Raw genomic sequence first — 21,262 nt, forward strand, 5'->3', positions numbered from 1 at the left:
CTTCCCCCACCACAGTGTGTAAAGCAGGGTCCTCGTCCTCAGAGTGGGTGTCTCGGGAATTTGCCAGGAAATGCATGAGTTTCAGTTCAGAACTTTGCTTGTTTGGGGTTTTGCTGTCCTCTCTTCCCCATCCTGGGACCCTTTTCACAGCAAGGTGCAGACGGCCATGAACTACTGGGTGAGCAGAGAGCCAGCTACTGGGCTGCTGCTCTTCTCTGGCTACACAAGTTAACTTAGCATCATCAGTCCACGAGGCTGTCACTTTCCAGCTCTGCTGTCTGGATTCCTCCTTGTTCAGTGTCTGTTGTAGTTCTGTCACTTAAAAGTGACAGAAGCCTCCAAGTTGATATGAAATGCTAGCACCTCCTCAGCTGATGCCCAAATATATTTCTGTATTTGTTAAGGGTGTATTTTACGGGGGCTGGAGAGATGGCTCGGGGGTTAAGAGCACTGACTGCTCTTCCAGAGGTCCTGAGTTCAATTCCTAGCAACCACATGGTGGCTCACAACCATCTGTAATGGGATCAGATGCCCTCTTCTGGTGTGTCTGAAGAAAGCAATAGTGTGCTCATATACATAAAATAAATAAATAAACCTGTCAGAGAGAGAGAGAGAGAGAGAGAGAGAAGAGGGAGAAGAGAGAGGGGAGAGAGAGAGAGTGAGTTTTACTTGGAACCCTGCCTTGGCGTCACTTGGCAGCATCAGTAATGGAGGCATGAATGTTTCGTCACTGTAGAGTGCACCTTTGCAAATTCCGTGCAGTGCCTGTTTCTGTCAACTGTTTCGGGTTGTTTAAACCTTGTTTCTGGAGGATGAGATGGTGCTCACTTGGTGTACAGCCTTGCCTTGCTGCCACAGTCATATTGCTTCATAAGATTGTGAGACAAGAAAAGGATGAGCATTGTCCTGGAGGCTGCAGCGGGCCAGGCTCTGGGGAGAGTGCATTCCTGCACCAGCAGGTTTCCATTCAGGATGTCCCAGGCAGCTGGACTGACAGGCCCGCATCTTCCAGACCTCTGCCCTTCCCCCATCACTGGCAGTGACACTTTGCCACCTCTCCCAGCTCACTATGGATGTCACTGCATGGCATAGCTGACTATCTAGGGCAGTCTCTGGAGACACAGATTAAGTGACCCTAGGCACAAGTGATGCTATCCTGGTGATGTTGGTGACATGACACAGGTAGGACATCCGTATGTCATGTGACTACATCCAGTGATACAAGGTCAGGCATCTACATGACAGCTGGGGCATTCTGGTAACAAATGGCACAGATACATCTGTTCTGATACACAGGTATATGGCACAGGCAACCAAGATCAGCATCCCCACCTGAGCTTCGGTCATCAGTGGGGTCCCAGAGACTGTGGTGGCAGAGGGATGGCCAATGGCATGGTTGATATGGCTTTTGCCCCAATATTAGCTTTCTACTCTATTGCTTTTATTATTTTTGTGTTTATTTCCATCAGTATCTAAATTATCAGTGAGTTACTAACATTTCACTTGTTACAGCATTTCAACAAACCTCTTAGTCTTTCTCCCCCAAGACCTTCCATGTTCCACAACCTTGACCTGACTTCTTCAGGGAACAGTGTCCCAGATAACCCTACACCCAGGACCGTTTACTCTGAGACCCAGTCTGGCACTGAGCTAGGGTGTGGGGGAGGATACAGAGAAGGCAGAATCCCTGACACCTGTTTGAAGGGCACTGTTTCCTGGACTCTGCTGAATCCTTCTGCCACGTGAGAGTTAGAGGACTGTGTCTGCCTTCTGTGTGTTTGTGTAGATATTAATCAGCTCTCCTGTGCGGTGAGCAGCCGGTGCTCCTGGGGATCAAGGGAAGAGGACAGAGAGGACGACACTGTAAAGGGTGTGCGATGACCACTGTGCTACCCGGCTTATTGCTCTCAGGGTGGCATGGAAGAGTTGGGCAACCTCTTTTCCCTAGCTGCATGTGTGTGCGCACAGCCCTTTCCTCAGCCTGATGAATGCATCCCAGAAAGCAGATGACAAGCTGGAGGTGACCATTTTGGGCTGCTCATTCTGAGTGTGGCCTGGAAGGGACCAGAAAAGCAGGGGACACAGCACCCAGGCACCCATCGCTAGCATCATGTTACACATCTACATAGAACAAAAGAGCAACATTTAGAAATGAAAAATTTTTTTGGTCGGAACTCAAGAGGGAAATAGAATGTCAGAAGCCTACAGGCGTGGTGGATTTTTACATATTCTCTAGCATTTCTGCTCTTTTACCTGGCGTTGCCCACTTACGTGTATACTTGGAGGTCAAAAATATGATGGTTTATATATGTGCTATAGAGTAAAAAAAACATTTAGAGCCTCTGGCCATTACAGTGCCCATCAGAAGCCTTGGAGACAGTGTGACAGGCAGAGGACAGGCGTGGGATTCTGTGGAAGGTGGACACAAGGGTCTTGAGTCTCTCTTCTACATCGTCCTGCCCACCATCCTCCATTAGGGGAATCTTCCCCAGGTTCCATTTTCCAGGGAAGGCCTGAGCCATCTGAACTTCCTTTACAAAGAAACACACCTGACACATACAGGTAGACAGGTACCTTGTGCAGTGTATCACCTGGGACCCAGCGTAGGGCTGAACACGGCAGTGTCTGAGTAGGAATGTCTTCTGAGGAGAACGCTCAGAGCACGTGTGAGCACAGAGGAGCCCTCACCCACTCAGCGCATGGCCTTCCCAGGGCTGGAAAACAAACCACACAGATGCGCGCACACCACCCAGTGCTCTGAGCCACGAGTCTTGAGGTCAAAGCTTCCAAACCTTTCTCAGTCAACCCAAGGCTTTCCAACCCAAGGCTTTCTCGTAGAGAGTCCCTCCAAGGTTTTCAGATGCTAGATTGCAAGACAATAAACAAATAAGACCAGTTTCTCAGAGCTACTGGCATAGGAAGTCTCTGTGGACATCAGTTTGTTGTGAGAACAACAGTGGGTCTGAGGTGGCTGGTGATTCTCGAGAGCAGTGAGACATTTGGGATAGCACAGCGCTGTGTGAGCTTTAATCCCTGTGTAGGTGAGGGTGCCTTCCATTTGCGAGACTTCTTCTCTGGCCTCCTCAGTGGGGCCTGCCGGCTCTGCTACTAGGCTGTGACATGTTAGATAAGGGCTTTTTTCTTCGTGGTGTCCACACTCTACCGGTGGGCTGCCTAAACCCACAGGGTGACTCAACCCTGTGCTCGCTTGATTATCTCCACAAACAGTGCCACCGACTAACGTGCTGATTTGGAATTTTCCTCATTCTGTTAGGATATTCTCTTTCCTCTGTTCTGTCCACTCAAAAAAAATGAGTCGTAGAGGTTTCTTTTTGTTGTTGTTGTTTGTTTGTTTTTGTTTTTGTTTTTAGAGACAGGATTTCTCTGAATAGCCCTGGCTGTCCTGGAACTCACTCTGTAGACCAGGCTGGCCTCGAACTCAAAAATCCGCCTGCCTCTGCCTCCCAAGTTCTGGGATTAAAGGCGAGCGCCACCACTGCTCAGCCCGTAGAGGTTTCTAAATGTGCCCTCTCTAAATATACTTATATTTTCTGTTTCATAGTCTATTTGTGTTGTGTGCTTGCTTGATTTTACCTCAGTCCTAACACTGGATTTTTATTATAATGTAAGGAAATCTTATTGTGGTTTTTACTCTGGCTGTTTAAATACAAGAGAAAAATAACCGAGTGGTCTACCGGAAGTATCAAGAGTTCCTAGATTTTAGGATCAAATAGCAGATAGAGTCAAATGTGCAGGGCACAGTTGGGCAGTCCCTCTCGGCCCACAAGACTAGGGTGGCCCACCATACTGTTCTTAGAGAGGATGGATACAGAGCTCACACTCTCATTTTAAGTTCAAGGAAAACTATGTGGGTAGACACATGTGCACATGCCTGTATGTGAGAAGACATGTGTGTGTGTGTGTGTGTGTGTGTGTGTGTGTGTCTTTTGGTTTTGTATCTGTATAGGTCTGATGGCATGTTTGCTGTTGTTCAGTCTTGTGTGCACGTGCCTATTATGTGTGTGTGAAGGAGGTGTGTATGTGTGTTTGTGTGTGGGCTGGGTATAAGTATTTTCCTGTGCCCGTGTCTGTACCTATGTCTGCATCTCCTTGTGTCTGAGTGTGTAGGATGTATGTGCCGGGATCTGCGCATGGACCTGTATTTGTGTGTCTGTGTGCCTGTGTGTATTGAGTGTGACCCACGCTCTCTGCTAAGCCCCCAGCGTGATTGTGATTCCCTACTCTTACTTCCCTTTCTGTCAGTCCTCCATGCTTCTTTGATTTCAGTTGGGCTGCTGCCTCGAGCAGCTTCCTCTTTCCCTGCATCCCTGTACTTCAGCGTTCACCCTCGTTCCTCTTCACAAGCTCTTGCCATACAGCCAGGAGGATGTGGAAACCCAGTTACAATATGTCACACAGCACAGTGTCACAACCACTGGGCACGGCCCCACCTCCTGGGGACGGGGTAGGAGAGGGACAAGGACAGAATAGAGAAGTTTGCCTCTGGAAGCCCAGGACGTCCTGCTGCATAGCTGCTATTCCAGAAGCGTGTCGAGCAAAGTAGACCATTCCGTCGTTTCCTACAGTGGCAGTTGGGGTTCACACATCTGCCTTGGGGCTAGGGCCTCTCAGTCACTGCCTCTCGATCCTGCTTTTCCTCCACAATGCCTGTTCTGTTTCGCCCCCAGCTTCCCTGTTTCTGCCTGTGGGGTGCTGTGGTCTCCTCCCCTCCTTGGAAGTGTCTCCATCCCAAAGCCAGTTCCTACCATGTGACCAGATGAGCAAGCACCTCACACAGTTCCTCTTGTCTAAGTTCCAGCTTCCAGAGGGCCCTAGGATGGCTCCCAGCCTATCATTCCCTACCCCCACCCCTGGATTTCAGAACACTGTCTCCATAACTCTGGGCAGGCAGAGGGTCACCTACACGCCCACTACAGTTCTCTTCCTGGCTACATTCACCAACATGATGTCTAACAAGCCCCCCTAGGAACCCAAGGGCCCGTGGTCCATTTCTTCCGGTACTCCACAATGGCTCTTAGGCAGTGGACATGTGTGTGCTGTATTCGTATACTACTGCCAAGCTAAAGACTCCTGAGCCAGAGACACATCTTTCTCCTACAATGTTCTCAAGTGACTCCCTTTGGGGTGGTGGGGTTATAAGCATATTTTTGGAATGGATACATTCTTCTAATGGTATGTTTGGCTTGTTGGAAAGGTCTTGTTTCAAAATCTACTAGAAGCAGAAAGTTTATTTAAAACAAAACATGTCAGGATGTAGGGCATTACCTGAGAGTTATTGGCTATGAAGTACCATGAACTTGGGGTGTATTCATAGCTTGCTGAGTCTCACTGGTAACTTGGGCATCTCTATTGTCTGTGAGTCTTGCTTCTGTCTCTGGTAAAATTGGGAAGGGCAGTGTTTATAAGAGTTCCCCAGGAATTAAAGAAGTAAATATGTGGTAGATGTGCAACACAGTTCCCTCACCTAGAGAAAGCTCGCAGGCTACGATGGGGACCGTGGAGGAGGCGACGGCCTTGACCTAGATGCCAAGTGCTTAATACGTCTCATTTTTAACTGGGAAGAGCACATGACTTGAACTACTCATTTCTATACATTTCCCAATAAAGTGCTACTGAATCATACAATGAGAAAAACAGGAAAAGAAGAAAGAAATTCTCTCATTTCAAAGAAATGCTAATGATAAGGACAGGACTTTTTGAGATGGCCCGATGGTAAGAAACGGCTGGTCCCTACTAGGAAAAACAAGTGGTATTTGAAGGTTCTTCCCAAGAGATGTGACATTTTGATGAAAGTGCCAGTAAGCTAGGGGTTTCTGAGTAAGGAGCTGAGCTCAGAGGAAGGTAATGGCACCTGAACCAAGGGCAGCAGGCAGTTCCTGGGTGCAGGATGTCTTCTCTGGTCGCTCAGACCATGTGGAGCCAGGAGACAGGTGTTTTCCTGGATTTCCTTGTGAGGAAGTTAAAGCTTGGTGATGTCATGGGACTCCTCAGTCCCTCAGAAATGAAGATGTAGGGATGAGGCCTGCATAGAGCTCGCCCCTGTGGGCCCATTTTCCATGGCAGGTTCCAGAGTTTGGAGGCCAGATGTTAGGACGGTGGTCATGGCTAACACCAGAGAGCTTCGCTATGATGGCCAACCAAGATAGAATGTGGTTAGCATTTGTAACGCTCGCCTCTTGTAATGGGGGTCTAGAACAGAGAGCAAGAGAGGAAAGGAAGGAGAATAATGAAAGGGACAATGAACCTTGAAGACCTCCCTGCAAAAAGAAGCATCCCATGCAAAGGCTTTGCTGTGCCGAGGTTAGCAGTAAGTTGCCCCTAGATGGTGAAGGGCTTGAACTCCCAGCACAACCTGCCTTCTCCCGGTGTGAATTAGCAACCCCCAAATCGAATTCTGCCACCAGCTGCTGTTCCTTGGCCAATCCCTCTTGACACTGGTTCTCAACCTTCCTAATGCTGCAACCCTTTAATATAGTTCCTCTTGTCGTAGTGACCCCCAACCATGAAATTATTTTTATTGCTACTTCATTGCTATAATTTTGCTACTGTTAGGAATCACAATGTAAATATCTATGTTTTCAATGGTCTTAGGTGACCCACATTAAAAGGGTTGCTTGCCCCCCCAAAGGGGTCACAGCCCACAGGTTGAGAGCCACTGCTCTATGGGAATGTGTTTCTGTTCAGATGTAGAGGGAGCTCTCGCCTGCCACATGTGACTTTTAATTAGTTGGATCTTCCATTTTCAACATAATTGATATGCCTTATGCCTTAACTATATAAAGCCATTAATATTTTATGCTAGTAAAGCTTTTACAGGAGTTTATCACACATGCAACGACATCATGTGCATCTCAGTTCCTACTTTTGGAAATATGGATATGTCTCATTATAAAATTAAATCATATTTCAGATTTAGAAAGAGAGAAGGAAGGAAGGAAGGAAGGAAGGAAGGAAGGAAGGAAGGAAGGAAGGAAGGAAGGAAGGAAGGAAGGAAGGAAGGAAGGAAGAAAAAGGAACGAAAGAACAAAAGAAAGAAAGAAAGGAAGGAAGGAAGGAAGGAAGGAAAGAAGAAAGAGAGGAAGGAAGGAAGAAAAGAAAGAAAGGAAAGAGGAAAGAAAGGAAGAAAGAAAGAAAGAAAGAAAGAAAGAAAGAAAGAAAGAAAGAAAGAAAGAAAGAAAGAAAGAAAGAAAGAAAGAGAAGGAACATGAGTTCATTTTGACTTCTAAATACTGCAGCAGCCCAGTTCATCCCCTGACTATCATCAGGTTCCTGCCCCCAGAGCCAGCATTCTGGAGACTGTGTTAGCATGGGGATAAGCTCATGTTCAGAACAGTAGTGATGGGTCCCTGTCTGGACTGCTCTCATCCTACATGGAAATGTCCTTGTAAATACGGGTGCTCATCCACTAACTGAGCTGTCTTTGTGATCTTTATGTGCCACACAGCTGTACTAAGCACTCCTGTGATGACCCCTATACACACATACCTTTGTGCTCTGGTACACCAGGCCAGCCAAGTATATCCATCCCCATGAGCACCCTGGCATCCCAGCCACTGACCCACGCTCACGCTCCTGTGCACATGGCCACCTCTTGCAGATAGCCTCTCTGCTCCTCACCATCTGAGCTGGCGCCTGAGAAACGGGTTTCCTGGGAGGAGCACATGGAGAAATAACCACAGCAGAACTAGGGTGTCGCTGCCTCCTGCAGTGTGTGAAGTTGTCAAAAGCCTACCGACCACCCCAGTCCTGACTCCTCAGCCTGAGCATGCCTGAGTGCCTCTCTACAGACAAAGGCACACACTGCAAGCCCACACCTGGGCTTGTGGCTGTGAAGAGAGCTGCAGAAAGACCTCCGTCCTTCCCCCTTCTTTGCTGAGTCACTCTTTGCTTGGAATTCTGACAGGAGCCCGTTGGGCTTCTGGAAGGGAGGGACAGCAGAGGATCCACCCTCTGTGTGTCCCAGGAGAGATTACATTATCTTCAGCCACCCTGAAGCTCAGCCTGGGCTTCTGGAATTGTTGGGGCTGACACGAAGCCAGTTCTGGGGATGGGAGGGAATGGCCACGAGTGAATGGAGAGCCTCAAAGAGCTAGCGCCCCTCAGGTGTTCTCTTTGCCCGAGCACCCTGGGACTTAGAGTGCTTAGCTCCATTCTGCACGTGTTCCCCTCGTTTCAAGGACCAGCATACCCTGCAGCTCACCCATAGGAGAGCCGCACGCTTCCGAACTATACTTAGGAAGCCAGGTCTACTGCAACAGTCAGCATACTGTCTTCAGGCCTTCATTTTGTCAGTTGCTGGTGGCATTAGCGGACAGTTTAACTTGTTGCTCTTGGAAGTGTGTTGCTGGGAAGGCCTGCCCTTCTCTGGTGAGCGCAGCCACCTCTTTTTAGTGGGCGCCTCTGGCTATGTCTGCCCGGCCCTTCTAGAACCTGGGTTTTGGAAGATAACCACAGAAGCCTCCTGGTGTCCCTTCTGGCATCTGCAGTTAGTGCTCTGGCGCATGGTCTGCTTGTCCAGCAAGATTCTAATGTGTACTCCATCCTCAGGAGACTGCCTCCTGTGGTCTAGGAAAGATGTCTCTCACTGGCACCGAATTTCAAATGAAACGGGAAGTAAATATCTCAACTTTTAATTCAGATCCAAGATCTCAAATGCTGTCACCCTACTGTGAGACACACGACACACACCTTTCTAATAATGATCTCCCCTCTGCCCACGCCGTGTTCGCCTTACTCATCAGAGTAAGGCCTCTCTCTGTCTTTAAAACTTTCTTTCGCTATTGTTTTAATCTTCTCATGCTTACATGGTTCCTTTTGAATCACTGGTCTTATAGGTGCCGCTTAGGAGCCTCCTCCTGTCAATCCTGCATACTTTACACCACACAAGGAAAGAAGTAATGCTTTTGCTGAAAATGTAGCACTTCTTTTTAAAAAAAACGTCAAAAAAAAAGAGCAAGAAACTTAAAACATTCATAAAATATCTCTGAACTTTTCCCTCGCAGCCAACCAGATTTAACCTTCCAAACTGTGGCTCTGTACGGACACAGAGCACTGACCTATTTGACGTGAACTGCATAAGAACACCTCAGTGTCAGAACCTGGGGGAATTACAAACGGCCCCATGGTGACGACTCGTGGCGTCTCCTATAAATATGACTAGAGCCATCGTTGTTGCTTTCTGCTCTTTTCTTGTCCTCTCTAAAGGAAATTCCGAATCCATCTCTGTCTTTCTAAGTCATACATTGCTTTTTTTCTAATCTAATTTATTCTCTGTGACAATTTAGCATTGTGTTTGTTGTAAAATATAGACAACAGTATGACAGGGGTTGGCGGTGTGGTTTACTGGGAAGGCACTTGCCTCATGTCTTCACAGCACTGAATTCTGTCTTCAGCACTGAAGGGAAAACCTGGGTGTGCTACATCAAGAAAAAGGGAGCCACTGCCCTCTTCCACTGTGTCCTCCACATTGTCTGCTCTGGATGCAAAACTGACAGGTGGACCTGGGGTCAAGACAAAGTGACACTGGGAACAACCCCAACGTCTGTCTCCCTAACAGCCTAACCCACAGGGAAGATCACCTAAAACATACCACAGAGGGAATGGGTCCCTATCAGAATACTGGACCAGAAGAACACCGTTAGCATGGTCAGTGCTGGCCTGGCATCCTCTACCCTGGCCCACTGTCCTGAGTGGGCTGCCAAGCCCTCTTCCTGCTGCTGTTCCCATTTGAAGAAGGTGACAAACTGTAGTTGGGTGTAGCCAGTGTCATAGGCCCATAGGATTCTTTGTGGACAAGAAGATAAGGCGTTATCTTCCCAGCCTGTGGCTTTGTGCTGAGCACAAGGCTAACTACTTGTCCTCTCAGTGTGGCGGCCAGGCCCGTGGAGTATTATCGTGGTTCGGCACACAAACCTGGCAGAACAGATGGGATTATTCCCGCTCTGTGGATAAGGAAAGTGAGCTCAGATAGTCAGTACATGATGCATTTTCCAGCCAGGAGAGAGAGCCCAGCATCAGATGCCTCCACTGACCTACACATGTCAGCTGCCTCTTCCTTCCATGAGATCACAGCCACCCTTGTTTGTGCGAGACTTACAAATGTCCAAGTTGAAGAACATCCAGAACCAGTGGAAGCCAGGAGGTCCATTTGATTGGAGAGCTGATAGACACAGACTGCAGTGATGTATGACACTGAATGAAATTAACGTCAAAAATTACTTTCCCCATTGTTGACTTTGCTCTAAACATACATGCATCTGGGAACTCCATGCGAAAGCCAATGCGTTATGCCATGTGCTCTGACACTTCTCAGTTACTGGAAGTGGATTTCTGAAACTATCCAGCTATTGTGGTTATTCAGTAGAGAGCTTTCTAGATGAGCTGTGTCACAGATACCTGTACCTCGTGTGCAGACCACCAAGTGACACTGAGTGTTAGTCAGTCATGGCCTCTCTCTGAGCATGGCTATGGTCACACCACATGAGCTTTCAGAGCTGGGCATTTGTCTGGAACAGGCTCATGTGAAGACCAAGGGTGGGGGAGGCATCTTCTGAAGAAACATTTCCAGGCTAGGATCACCAAGCAGGCCCTACACCTCCATGATACTGTGAGGATCAAGCACAAGGAGTCCAGAGAGTAGAACGTCTGGTTCTAGGGAAGATATGATCTGGGTGTCTCTATCCAGGATCCAGAAAGCCACTAAAGCTAGGAAGACATGTGCAAATGGTGGCTGGTGGGGGGAGGTGCTATAGAACAAGAGTGTGCATGGTTAAATGGAAACCACAGCATTTGTGAACATGGGTAATTTGCAACCTTTGGTTGTTACTTGTTTTAGCATTTTCCTAAGGTCCATCCCTTTATTTATTGAATAGCAGAGATCTATGATAGCAGTTGCTAGACGTAGAAATTTTGACACAAGGTTTTCAGATCTCCTCTCACATGGCACTGTAGACTGGTGGGGCCATGTCACAGCCCACAGTGCACACACCACCCAGGCAGGTGCACAATGGTGAGCAGGAAGCACAGGCAGGAGGTGACACAGACCCGGCTTGGGCTGGGTAGTGGCAGGGGTATGACTGGAGCACAACAGGGAAACTGAGGCTCCTCAAAGAAGCTGGGATGATCATTGGACTTTGCGGGTGGCCGTGGAGGAGCTCTGGTGGATTCCTTGGCTAGAACCTTGTTCACTGACACACATGGAGATGTAGGAAGGAAGCTAAGCGTGGGGGAAAGGGTGGGTTTGGAGATGGGTGGCTGACGGGTGCCTGAAGGGCACAGCAGTGGCAGGCAGGAGGGGGTGCATCCTGTTTTCTGGGCCCTGGCATAGTTCTGCTTCCCTCTCTTCCTTATACGTGCATGCCTGGAGTCATGCAGAGCACCGTAGCCTACACAGAAGGTCCCCTGATGGCCCAACAAGAGGAGATTGTTACCAGTTGAAAGAAACGTGGGACAGCCTCACAGCTCTTCTGACCCTGCATCTGGGTGAGCGGTGGAAGTCACTTGAGTAGGTGTAAGACCGCACACCAACACGCCTCTCCACTATGTTCACAGGCGGGACATGGGGCTTCTAGGTATCTTAGCTGTCTCTGTGCAAGGCCAGAACCACAACATACTCTATGTGTGATGTTGTCTAGCTAGTGTCCTCTTCCCGTGAGAAAACCCAGAGCCACCTAGCCAACAGGGAGGCTTATAAAGTATACTGGTTCTCAAAGAGGACCTGCCTCTGGCTTCACCCTACCCTCCTGTAGAGTATACCTAAGATGTCGGTGGGGACCTGGTCCTCTTCTCTACCTGCCCGCTGCAGTCCTATCCCTGTTACTCCTGCTGACTCAACCACACCCATAGTGTGAGGAATACAAGGGTCACTGTGAACTGTAGGCATGTTAATAATGGACTGATGACTTTGCTGTGACTGAAGAATTAGCATGGCCTAAAGCATGGGATGTAAAACCAAGCTACAATGTATTCCTGCATTCTTGTAAATACAAATCTGAGCCACATTACCTTCCACAGGAGATGGCCATTGACCGTCTTAGACCTGGAAGTGGAGCGGAGGTCCTCTCCTTCTGAAAATCTCAAATAGTGTTCAGCCTCTCCCATAGGTGCAGCATCGGGAGTCACTCAGGAGATACGCAGCTAATACAGACCAAAGAGTGTGGTTTCTGGGATGTCAGCCCATAATGTGCACAGATTTGGTAGTTCAGACAGGGTTCAGAATCAGAGGGGATTTCAGCATGTTACATGGTAGTGTGATCACAAGAATTTGGAAATCAGAAGTCCCTAGCAGAGAAGCTTCATAGAGGTGTATTTTGTGATTCTTAAAAGATGACTACAAATTCTCAGTGCAGCCAGGAGTAAAGGCAGACACCATTAATGCTAGCATTCAAGAAGCAGAGGCAGATGGCTTCTGTGCGTCCAAGGCCTGCCCAGTCTACCTAGCAAGTTCCAAGACAGCCAGGGCTTCACAGTGTGATCTTGTCTCACAAAAAAAAATTTTTTTTTGTCTGTGTCATTTCATAAAACAGTGGCTTAAAGCTGAGGGTAGACTTGAGATATGAGGACACAGCCAGAAGAGCACATGGCTCCTTAGGTCCCAGCGTGGGGTGAGCTGCTTCTGATGGGAGAGAATGGAGGCTTCACAGGCTATCACAGGGCAACAAGCTTGCACCTGAAGACGGCTGCCAAAGAGCAAGCAGCCCATGACTGGGCCAGGTTCAGAGATGCTGGAGGCAAGCTGGGAATGTTCTCCAAGGCGCTCTCCGTGACCTCTGAGCTTCCCTCCTCAGTGTGTACATGACGATGCCAGGCTTAGCTGTGAGGACCATAGAGCGCTCACAACTCGGCAGTTGTATCTGCAACACCCTGCAGGTTACCTGGCCACATGCTTGTCCTTTGGGAAACTCTGTTGTAAATGCACTGTCACTCGGTGTGACCATATACAGGCAAGGATACACATAGGCATGGGGTGTATTACTTAAGTGTGTGAATGCGTGTGCAGCTGCAAAACTTACACACTTCCCAGTGCCTTACAACCACCCAAAAGAAGGCTGCTTGCGAAAGTGTGTCTTTGTGAGATATAACTGTCATATAGCTAGCTATGACCTTAAATTTTCATATATCTATGCTAAACACCAAAACCTTAACTTTTCACATTTACATGCTAAACACTATGCTTAATGCAAAGTATAGGCCTTCCTTTGAGCCCAGGATCCCTTACTGCCAAAACAGCGCTGGTATCTAGCTCGAAGGCCCACGGCGAAGGCTTGGACGCTTTCTGTGGAAAGCGGTTTGTGTGCACCTGACCTTCATAGAGCCCCACTGAGTTGCTGCTGTGAGACTGGATTTAAGTATAGATCAGGGGTTTGCTGCCTGCTGTATTTCCTACCCACTTAGAACACCTTAGAAGTCTTTCTCTAAGTTCAGGCCATTGTATAAACAGTTCAGCTCAGCTATACTAGACAGAACTTAGTAACCGGAGCTATATTTTGCTTTTAAGCTTTTGGTAGATTTTTTTTTTTTTTTTGATTAAGAATGAAAATTAACAGACTGGCTTGAGTTACCACAGACGAAGGATGAATTCTTTTGGGAGGGGCTCAACATTTCATGGTACAGCATCACGGTCTTTACATTGAGCAGTAAAAATTTACTCCCGTGGCAGAGGGAGCGGCAGGTGAATCCCCGAGCTTTCTGGCTAGCCAGTGCAGTTGGATTGGCGATGGACAGATTCAGTGAGAAGCCCTATCTCAAAAGATGAGGATGGGGGCCGGAGAACAGCTCAACAGTTAGAAGCACTGGCTGTTCTTCTACACGTCCTGAGTTCAAATCCCAGCAACCACATGGTGGCTCACAGCCATCTGTAATGGTACCTGGCGCCTTCTTCTGGTGTGCCTGAAGACAACTACAGTGTACTCATACATTAAATAAATAAATAAATCTTAAATTGAGGAAACATCAGATGTTGATGTCTCTACACACATATCCACAGAACTGCACATGTACTATCCACATATATAAAGTTTTTCACAGGGAAAAAGGGACGGTTCTGTGGCCAAACAAATTTGAGAAACAATGACTCAAGCAAAGTTTGATAAATATGTCTTTTTCCTCAAGCCCGTCAGCCTTTTTTTTTTCCTGCTGAGTCAGTAGTTGATCTCAGAAGTTTGATTTAGCCGGGTCCTTTGTGTAGACAATTCTTGCTGACGTTTTTGGAAAGAAACCATATGAGCGTGCACCCGGTGTGCATGCATGTACACACACACACACACACACACACACACACACACACACACGTGCACAGTCTACGGGGTCTTAGGAATTGGAACTCACTAGGAACTGCCTGCAGAGGACTACAAGCCTGGGGATTGGTGCCATTTATAATGCCGACTGCTAAGCAGTACCTACGGAAATCTGGTTGCTCCTATTGGAGCAACAATTCCCTATCCAACAGGCTAATTGGAAACATTTTAATTTTGTCTGGATACTTTCTAAGACAAAAAAAAAAGGCAGATGATGATCAGTTGAGGGCCGTCTACCTGTGAGGAAGCACACTGGTTTGTGGAGACGTGTGTTTTCTGTGTGATGTTGTAATGTGGCCGAGATCACAGTAGTAGCCAGTACTCCTGAATGGTTTCTCCTGGTTCTAGAATGTTCTAAGCTGTCGAGCCCATCAGAGCTTGCTCACAGTTCAGAGGGCCTGCTCTGAGGAGTGACTTTTCTATATGTATGAGAGCAACAATAACAAATTCGCAGCTAACTCATGGTTAGCTAATAAGCAGCACTGTCTTTCTACACTCTTGTGTCTGATGATTTTACAACCTGGCTTTCTTTTTGCCTTCTCTGTTGCAGTTGCATATGGGGCTGATGGCTTTAGGGATTTTCATGCAATAATTCCCAAATCTTTCTCTCGTAAGTATATGCTCGGCTTCTAGAAAACAGATGATCATTTCATGGTCAGCTCCATCCCACAGACACCGCCACTTGCATGTTCTCTCTCCCATCAACACTTTCCTTTATAGCTTGAAAGAAATGATATGCTAAATGTTTGCCAGTCTATCATTAAACACCCATCATCCTGTGCATCATTGATACAGTCAAGTGCAAAGGCAAAGGGTGAGGGGGTTGCTTGATTGGTTCCTGTTTTGCTTATGAATCAGGGTCTCCCTATTAGCCCTGGCTGGCCTAGACTGCTCTGGGATGCCCAGACTCACCTTAAATTTGCAATGATCTTCCTGCCTCTCCCACTTCCTGCCTCTGCCTCTGCCTCTGCCTCTCTGCCTCTCCCCTGCCTCTCCCCCCTGTCTCTCCCCTGCCTCTGCCCCTGCCTCTCCCCCTACCTCTTCTCCTTTCCCTCCCCTGCCTCTCCCCCTGCCTCCCCTCCTTCCTCTGCCTCCTTGGAAGGGAGGTATAGCACGCCCCGGCTCACCAATAAGGATCTATCTAATAGTGAGAGGATTAGAGGAGTAGAGGGCTTGAACGTGAGACAGCTGGTGAGAAAGAGCTAATGTAGCCACAGTGGGCACCTCACAGAGAGCTGCTCAGCAGGGTCCCGATTAAAAGTGCGATCAACAACTTTGTGGTCCGTGCTTCCTGTCAGCATCAAACAAACCAACATCTTTTCAGATAACTTGTGCAATTTTTTTGTGACAGGAAAAAAAAAAGGTGCACCCTCTTTCCCGTGCTCTGGAGTGCTAACCTCAGAACAGAGAAGAAAAACTCATGGGTTTCCAGCCCGTTCTTCTGTGGTGGCGTGCCACGTCAGCGCGCACCCTGTTAGCGTGCGTGCAGGCTAGCCGGCTCTCCTCTGAGCTGCTATGCCAAAAACTATATGGTAATTTCATCTCTTAATGTATTGAAAATGATAACTATATTTGGGCAACCATAAGGAGTATTTTCAAGAATAGGGAAGGCTTTTTTCTTTTTAAAAATGCAAGTGGAGTTAGTGCAGAAGTGTTACAGGTCATTAACCCTTAGGTCTTAAGTCTTCAGACCTTGTATCAACAAAATGTTTACTGCTGTGAAGCAGCAGCAGAAAGCAGAGTGCATTGGCATCACTTTGAGGAGAGGTTTTTCTGTGTGTCCTGCTTCTGGTGAAACCGAAGTGCGCGCTCTACGACCAAATCACACCCCAAGAGCAGCTCGTTGGCATCTCACAACTCTATGTTTAATACTGAGGTGTCAGAAACGTTAGGTTTAGGATGTCCTGTTACCAGGTACCACTTGGGAGGTACAGGATTTAGCAGTGACCATCTAGGGATGCTTCTGCTCAAAGACCAGATACACGTCGCCTTCCAGCATATAAGAAGTTAGTCAAGCTGTTTCTCTTATTAGTTATTCCTTCCGTTTAATGTGAAGACAAGAATTCGAGATTGACTTCTTCACGTAGGCATGTATGTACACATACACATTTTCATGTGTGAGCCCTGAATGTACCAGGGCATGTTAATTTTGAGCCAGCTCATCACAGCTCTGGAATGCTTTGGTCAGCCAGGTGCACTTAATGGTAAGACAGCACATTCTAAGACAGGGTTTCATTAAGGCCAAAGAGCAGGCAAAGCCCAGCCTCAGCAAACAGACGGGTGAGGTTTTAGGATGGGAAAAGTGACAGTGAGAGATGTTCTGAGACATGGCTAACGTTTCCGCGTATCCCATGTCTGTCTGCCTATAAAGATGAGTTCATAGCACTGCTATCTCCTTTTCTTTCCCTCTTCCCCTCAGTTGTATCTTTCTGGAACAAAGGGTTGGTTGAGCCTCAAGTCTCCGCCCAACAGCAACCAAACTGTTCTGGGCCAATATCGCCACCTTGTGGTCACGATGAAGAACTGACCTACAGGCTTCCATCTTGAAGTTAAAGCAAACTTTTGGCCCCCTTTGCCATCTTTATCCCATTTTGAGTCTCTAGATACCTGAGAAATTACATATGCCTTAAACTTCTTCTTTTTTAATAATTTTCCATTTTCTGACATATTTCTATCTCTGACTTCATTGTATTTGAAGGCCAAAACATCAAGTAAGTTCATTTCTGAAAATAGACTAGATTAGGTAGAAGCCCTATTACTTTAACTATTTCTAAATGTTATTAAGTTATACAAATTGTTCTAACTAATGCTTACAATTTGTTCTGATTTTTTTGAGACAAGGTGGAGCACAGAATAGCTTCAAGGTCCCCAGGTCGTTAACGGAGGTTGACCTGGTTACTCCTAACCCCTTGCCTCTGCCTCGCAGGTGCTAGCATTACAGGTATGCACCACACTGCTGGCTCTATAACTCTTTAGAGGAAACATCAATCTACATGTACATATGTGTCTCAGGTCTTCATGAATTAGCACAATTAAATCAAATATACCTTATATATTTTGTTCCACTTTGCTTATTACCTACAGTTATTGTACAGGTGCATCTTTACATTCACATCTCCCAGTTTCCATTTAAAATATTGAACATTTCCTTTCCCTGGTTGAAACCTATGCTAGAATGAAAACTTCAGAATTATTTTCCAATGGGAAAATCCTACTTTTCCAGTAAATATTAAGCTGCATTCTGAAAGGGAAATGACGAGGCAGACATCACATCTGTGAGCCAGAGCCTGCCCGTGCACGGTCCACCTCTGCATTAAAAGTGTTCCATTATTCACGAGGGTACAGCACACTTGGCAGCCAGGCCTCCCGGCCCCTGCTGGCCTGAGTGCCTTCACTTCTCCAGATTCCTTGATTCTAACCTTTTCCTAGATGCTAGAGGCCTTGCCACACTCAGGGATCGGGAGGGGCATTCTCTTAGGACAGCAGAGTTACTACACTGGCCGTGTACCTCTAAAATACATAATGAGAAAGGTTTTGTTTTTCTCCATTTTAAGTAGCAACTGAGAAGCAAGATAGCTTTTATAAGGGGCTCGATGAAAATACCGTGTTAATGTAAGCTGTGTTCTGTAAACGCTCAAATTGGCCTCCTCTGTTGGTTGCCGGTTGCTGGAAGAGTGGAAGGTTGAACCCATTGCCTGGGGGTTGGAGGGGGGGCATTCACAAGACTCCATTCACGTTTTATATTTAATCAGCTCAGTGAAGCACTTCATCAGCTCCTCGGGGGTCTAAGTAGTAGAACAGGGATAGAGCTGACACAATATGTGTAAGTCTCCTCCTTATAGCCGGCATGTCCCTGAAGGCATAGCACAGCGAAAGAGTCTACACAGACCTTGTCCTGGACAAGCTTTTTGACTGAATAGAAATCTGTCCGAGATTTCTTCTATTTAGCACCCACTCTGCATTTACCTGCCCCCCCCCCCCCCGAGATATGAGCGCCTTCCCCATCTTCGTATAGAAACCCTCCACACGGCAGGAATCTTAAATGCTGACAGTGTAACCTGCTTCTCACCAAATCCTCTTCTCTCCGGTCACTCAGTCTCCGTTAGACGTCACAGACCTCCCAGCTCAGACCATGGCTGGGAGTGTCTGCATCACGCCTGCAGCTCCCGGCTCAGTGGTTGCTGTGGAACTGTCAGAATGTGTGCACAACCTGCTGTGAGCACCTGCTGCCGTCCCACTACTTATGGTGCTTGGCCACACCCACAGCCATCCGCAGATGCTCTCTTCTTTCTCAGAAACGTAAACTTTTAGGCTTTAACTTTCTGATTGTCAACCTTCCCATACTATACATTCATTGAACCTCTCTCTGTGTCTCTCTGTCTCTCTCTCTCTGTTTCTCTCTCTCTCTGTTTCTCTCTCTCTCTCTCTCTCTCTCTCTCTCTCTCTCTCTCTCTCTCTCTCACACACACACACACACACACACAATTATATATAATTAAAACCCCACTATAAGTCCGATCAAGTAGTTTGAACTTCATACTCTATGGCCTTGACAGCCGTCCACCTATTTTTCCACACACATTTCTTACCTCCATTGTATCTGGTACCCACACTGACCGTGGAACAGGTTGTAAACAACCCTCATGCCTCCTGAGCTACATTTCTCTTTTGGGGCTGTCACAGCTGGTGGCAGCACCATCTTGTAAGGCAGAAATGCCAAAGCCCTGCCTTCAGTTGCCCTAGTGGTGGGCCCTTGGTGGCTTTCAGGAAGCCAGTGCCCTACAAAGTAGCACCTTCCTCCTGCCTCTTCCCTCTCCCTCATTTTGAAAGCAGCCTGCTGGAGTAGAGCTGCTCCTGCTCTGAGAAGCCTGAAGGTTACTGCCCATGCACCCTGCTGTCCTGGCCTTCTCTGAGACGCACCCACATAGGCATTAGTGACATGTGCCAAGAAATCCCCCAGAGGATTGCACATGAACTCTGCTGTTTTTATTCATACAGGAAAATGATTATGACTGGCATGTGCTTCTCTGTCCTGCAGGCAGTGTGCTCAAGAAGGCAGGATCCCAGCCTCCTTTACCTTAGTGGAGTCCAGTGGAGTCAGGAACACACTAAGGGGATCATCCCAACACATGCTCTTCCACAAGGTGGCTTTTATCCAGCTGCGGATGCTTCTGGTTTATTACACTTTGCTGCAGTTCTGTCTTAGCTGTCGTGGCTAAGAACTTGCCACACCAGCTGTGATTTTCTCTATGGAGTCTTTGACTACCTAGTTTCACTTAGAGAAAAAAAAAAAGAGATGTAATTGAAAAAATAACCAAAGGTTGAGGTTTTTGTAGTTTTACTGTGCTTCCTAGAGAGCAAGTTTGATGTAGTCTATGGTCTGTTAGTCCCAAGACTAACCTGTAGTCTTTGTGTTAACTAGTCCCACAGACTAGTTAACACATAAGCAATGGAAGTTCGTTGAGCTTGTAGTTGTGGAGGGTAAGAAGCTGAGTGTGGCGCCCACATCTGGAAAGGGCCTTGTTATTCTAGCACAGGCCTGTCTTCCTCTTAGTCAGCTTTGTATTGCCAAGTGAAAACCCAAGGCAAGGAGTTTATAGAGAAGGCTCTGAAGGTTCCGGGCAGACAGCAGGGTGGGCTTTGGTGAGAGTGGCCAATGATAACGAAGGGGAGCATGTGTCAGAGGCAGTCACACATCAGAAGTTGGGAAGCAGAAAGTGACCCAGAGAATAGAGTGCCACAGTCTTTCCGAGGGGCAGCCACCAGCCTGCTAAGGACGTTCCCACAGGTCCCACCTCAAAACAGGCTCTCACCCAGAATGAGCCTTGAGAAGTGTTCATCTAAGCCATAGCCCGTGAGTGCAGGTTCTAGTGAGTTGGAGTCTACCCGAAGATGCCTAAGAATCCGGACACTCCAGAATCCACTGTCATCAAACACCACTGTGTGACCGCAGACCTCTCCTCTCTTGCCACATGGATAGGATCCGGCCTCTGAGGGAAGTAAGGACTGCTGATTTGCAAAGTCTCGGATCAGAGTCTTGTAGGGAAAAGCTTTCTGAGAATTCCCCATTACAAAATTTCTCAGTGTTGTCCCTGCACATGTGCTGAATTCAGCCTCAGAGTCCATTCTCACTTCCAGGACCTCAGAGCCCCTGTTCTGGTGTGTACATCTCATCCCATTACTAGGTCAGGAAGTGTTTTCTGCAAAGAGCTGACAGGATCCTGTTAGCAGTAAGTAGGCACTGGAGACCTCTGTGTGGACACCTCCCAGATCTGGAGCTAGCGGGGTTGCTAGCTCTGTGACCATAGCAAGTTCTTTGACTGAACTGTACTTCCACCACTACAAAATATAGGCTGATAATGGCTGGCCCCTTCTGAGTTCTCGTGAGGTTAAATGGCAAGTGCCAATAAGGTACCAGAGGTCTTGTGTGAGGTAAGTACAATAAACACTGTTAGGGACAGGCAGAGCCTTGTGTGGGTGTCACTTGCTGTGTGCCCCAGTCCCAGCTCCAGGCGTCCTCAGTCCTCTCAGCTGCCCCAGGCTGGCCAGGGCTATGATAGTCCTTGCATTTACAGATGAGGAATCAAGGCATAGAGAAGTTAGATGGCCTACCAAGATCGCTGTGCCTTTAAATAAAGGTGCCAAGCCTCCAGGCCAGCCATTTTTCCCTTGGTATCTGGACCTCGAATGTCCCAGTCAAGAGAAATTTTGTAAATAAGATCATCTCTCGGGCTGTGAAACAAGTGGGCTACTTTAATTGAATATTCTCCATTGTAAAGTGACTGTGGATCCCACCCAAGGTCTAAGAGTGTATTCAAACACACGGCTGAATTCACCCCGGAATTTGGGAACCAGCAGAGTTGGGGAAACCCAGGAGTGCACGCTTCACACATCCTCTTGGGTCATGTCCTGGGTGCTGCCCTGGGGACCAAACTTTGAGGATCCTT

General features: G+C 47.5%; 1 protein-coding gene across 16 annotated transcripts in view; it reads left to right on the forward strand.

Moving 5' to 3' along the window:
- The window catches only part of Ikzf1 (IKAROS family zinc finger 1), an 88,727-nt gene that overhangs the window by 42,720 nt on the left and 24,745 nt on the right, over positions 1 to 21,262 (forward strand). The window contains exon 4 of one of the 16 annotated variants that reach the window (XM_052198069.1): positions 14,866 to 14,963. The exons of the other annotated variants lie outside the window; for them this stretch is intronic. Coding sequence (XP_052054029.1) covers positions 14,866 to 14,948 — 83 coding nt within the window. The 3' untranslated portion in view covers positions 14,949 to 14,963. Of the gene's footprint in view, positions 1 to 14,865; positions 14,964 to 21,262 lie in introns of those variants that run through there. 16 annotated transcript variants of the gene reach the window in all.

Source organism: Apodemus sylvaticus, chromosome 11, assembly GCF_947179515.1.
Source record: "Apodemus sylvaticus chromosome 11, mApoSyl1.1, whole genome shotgun sequence".
Classification (NCBI taxonomy): Eukaryota; Metazoa; Chordata; class Mammalia; order Rodentia; family Muridae; genus Apodemus; species Apodemus sylvaticus.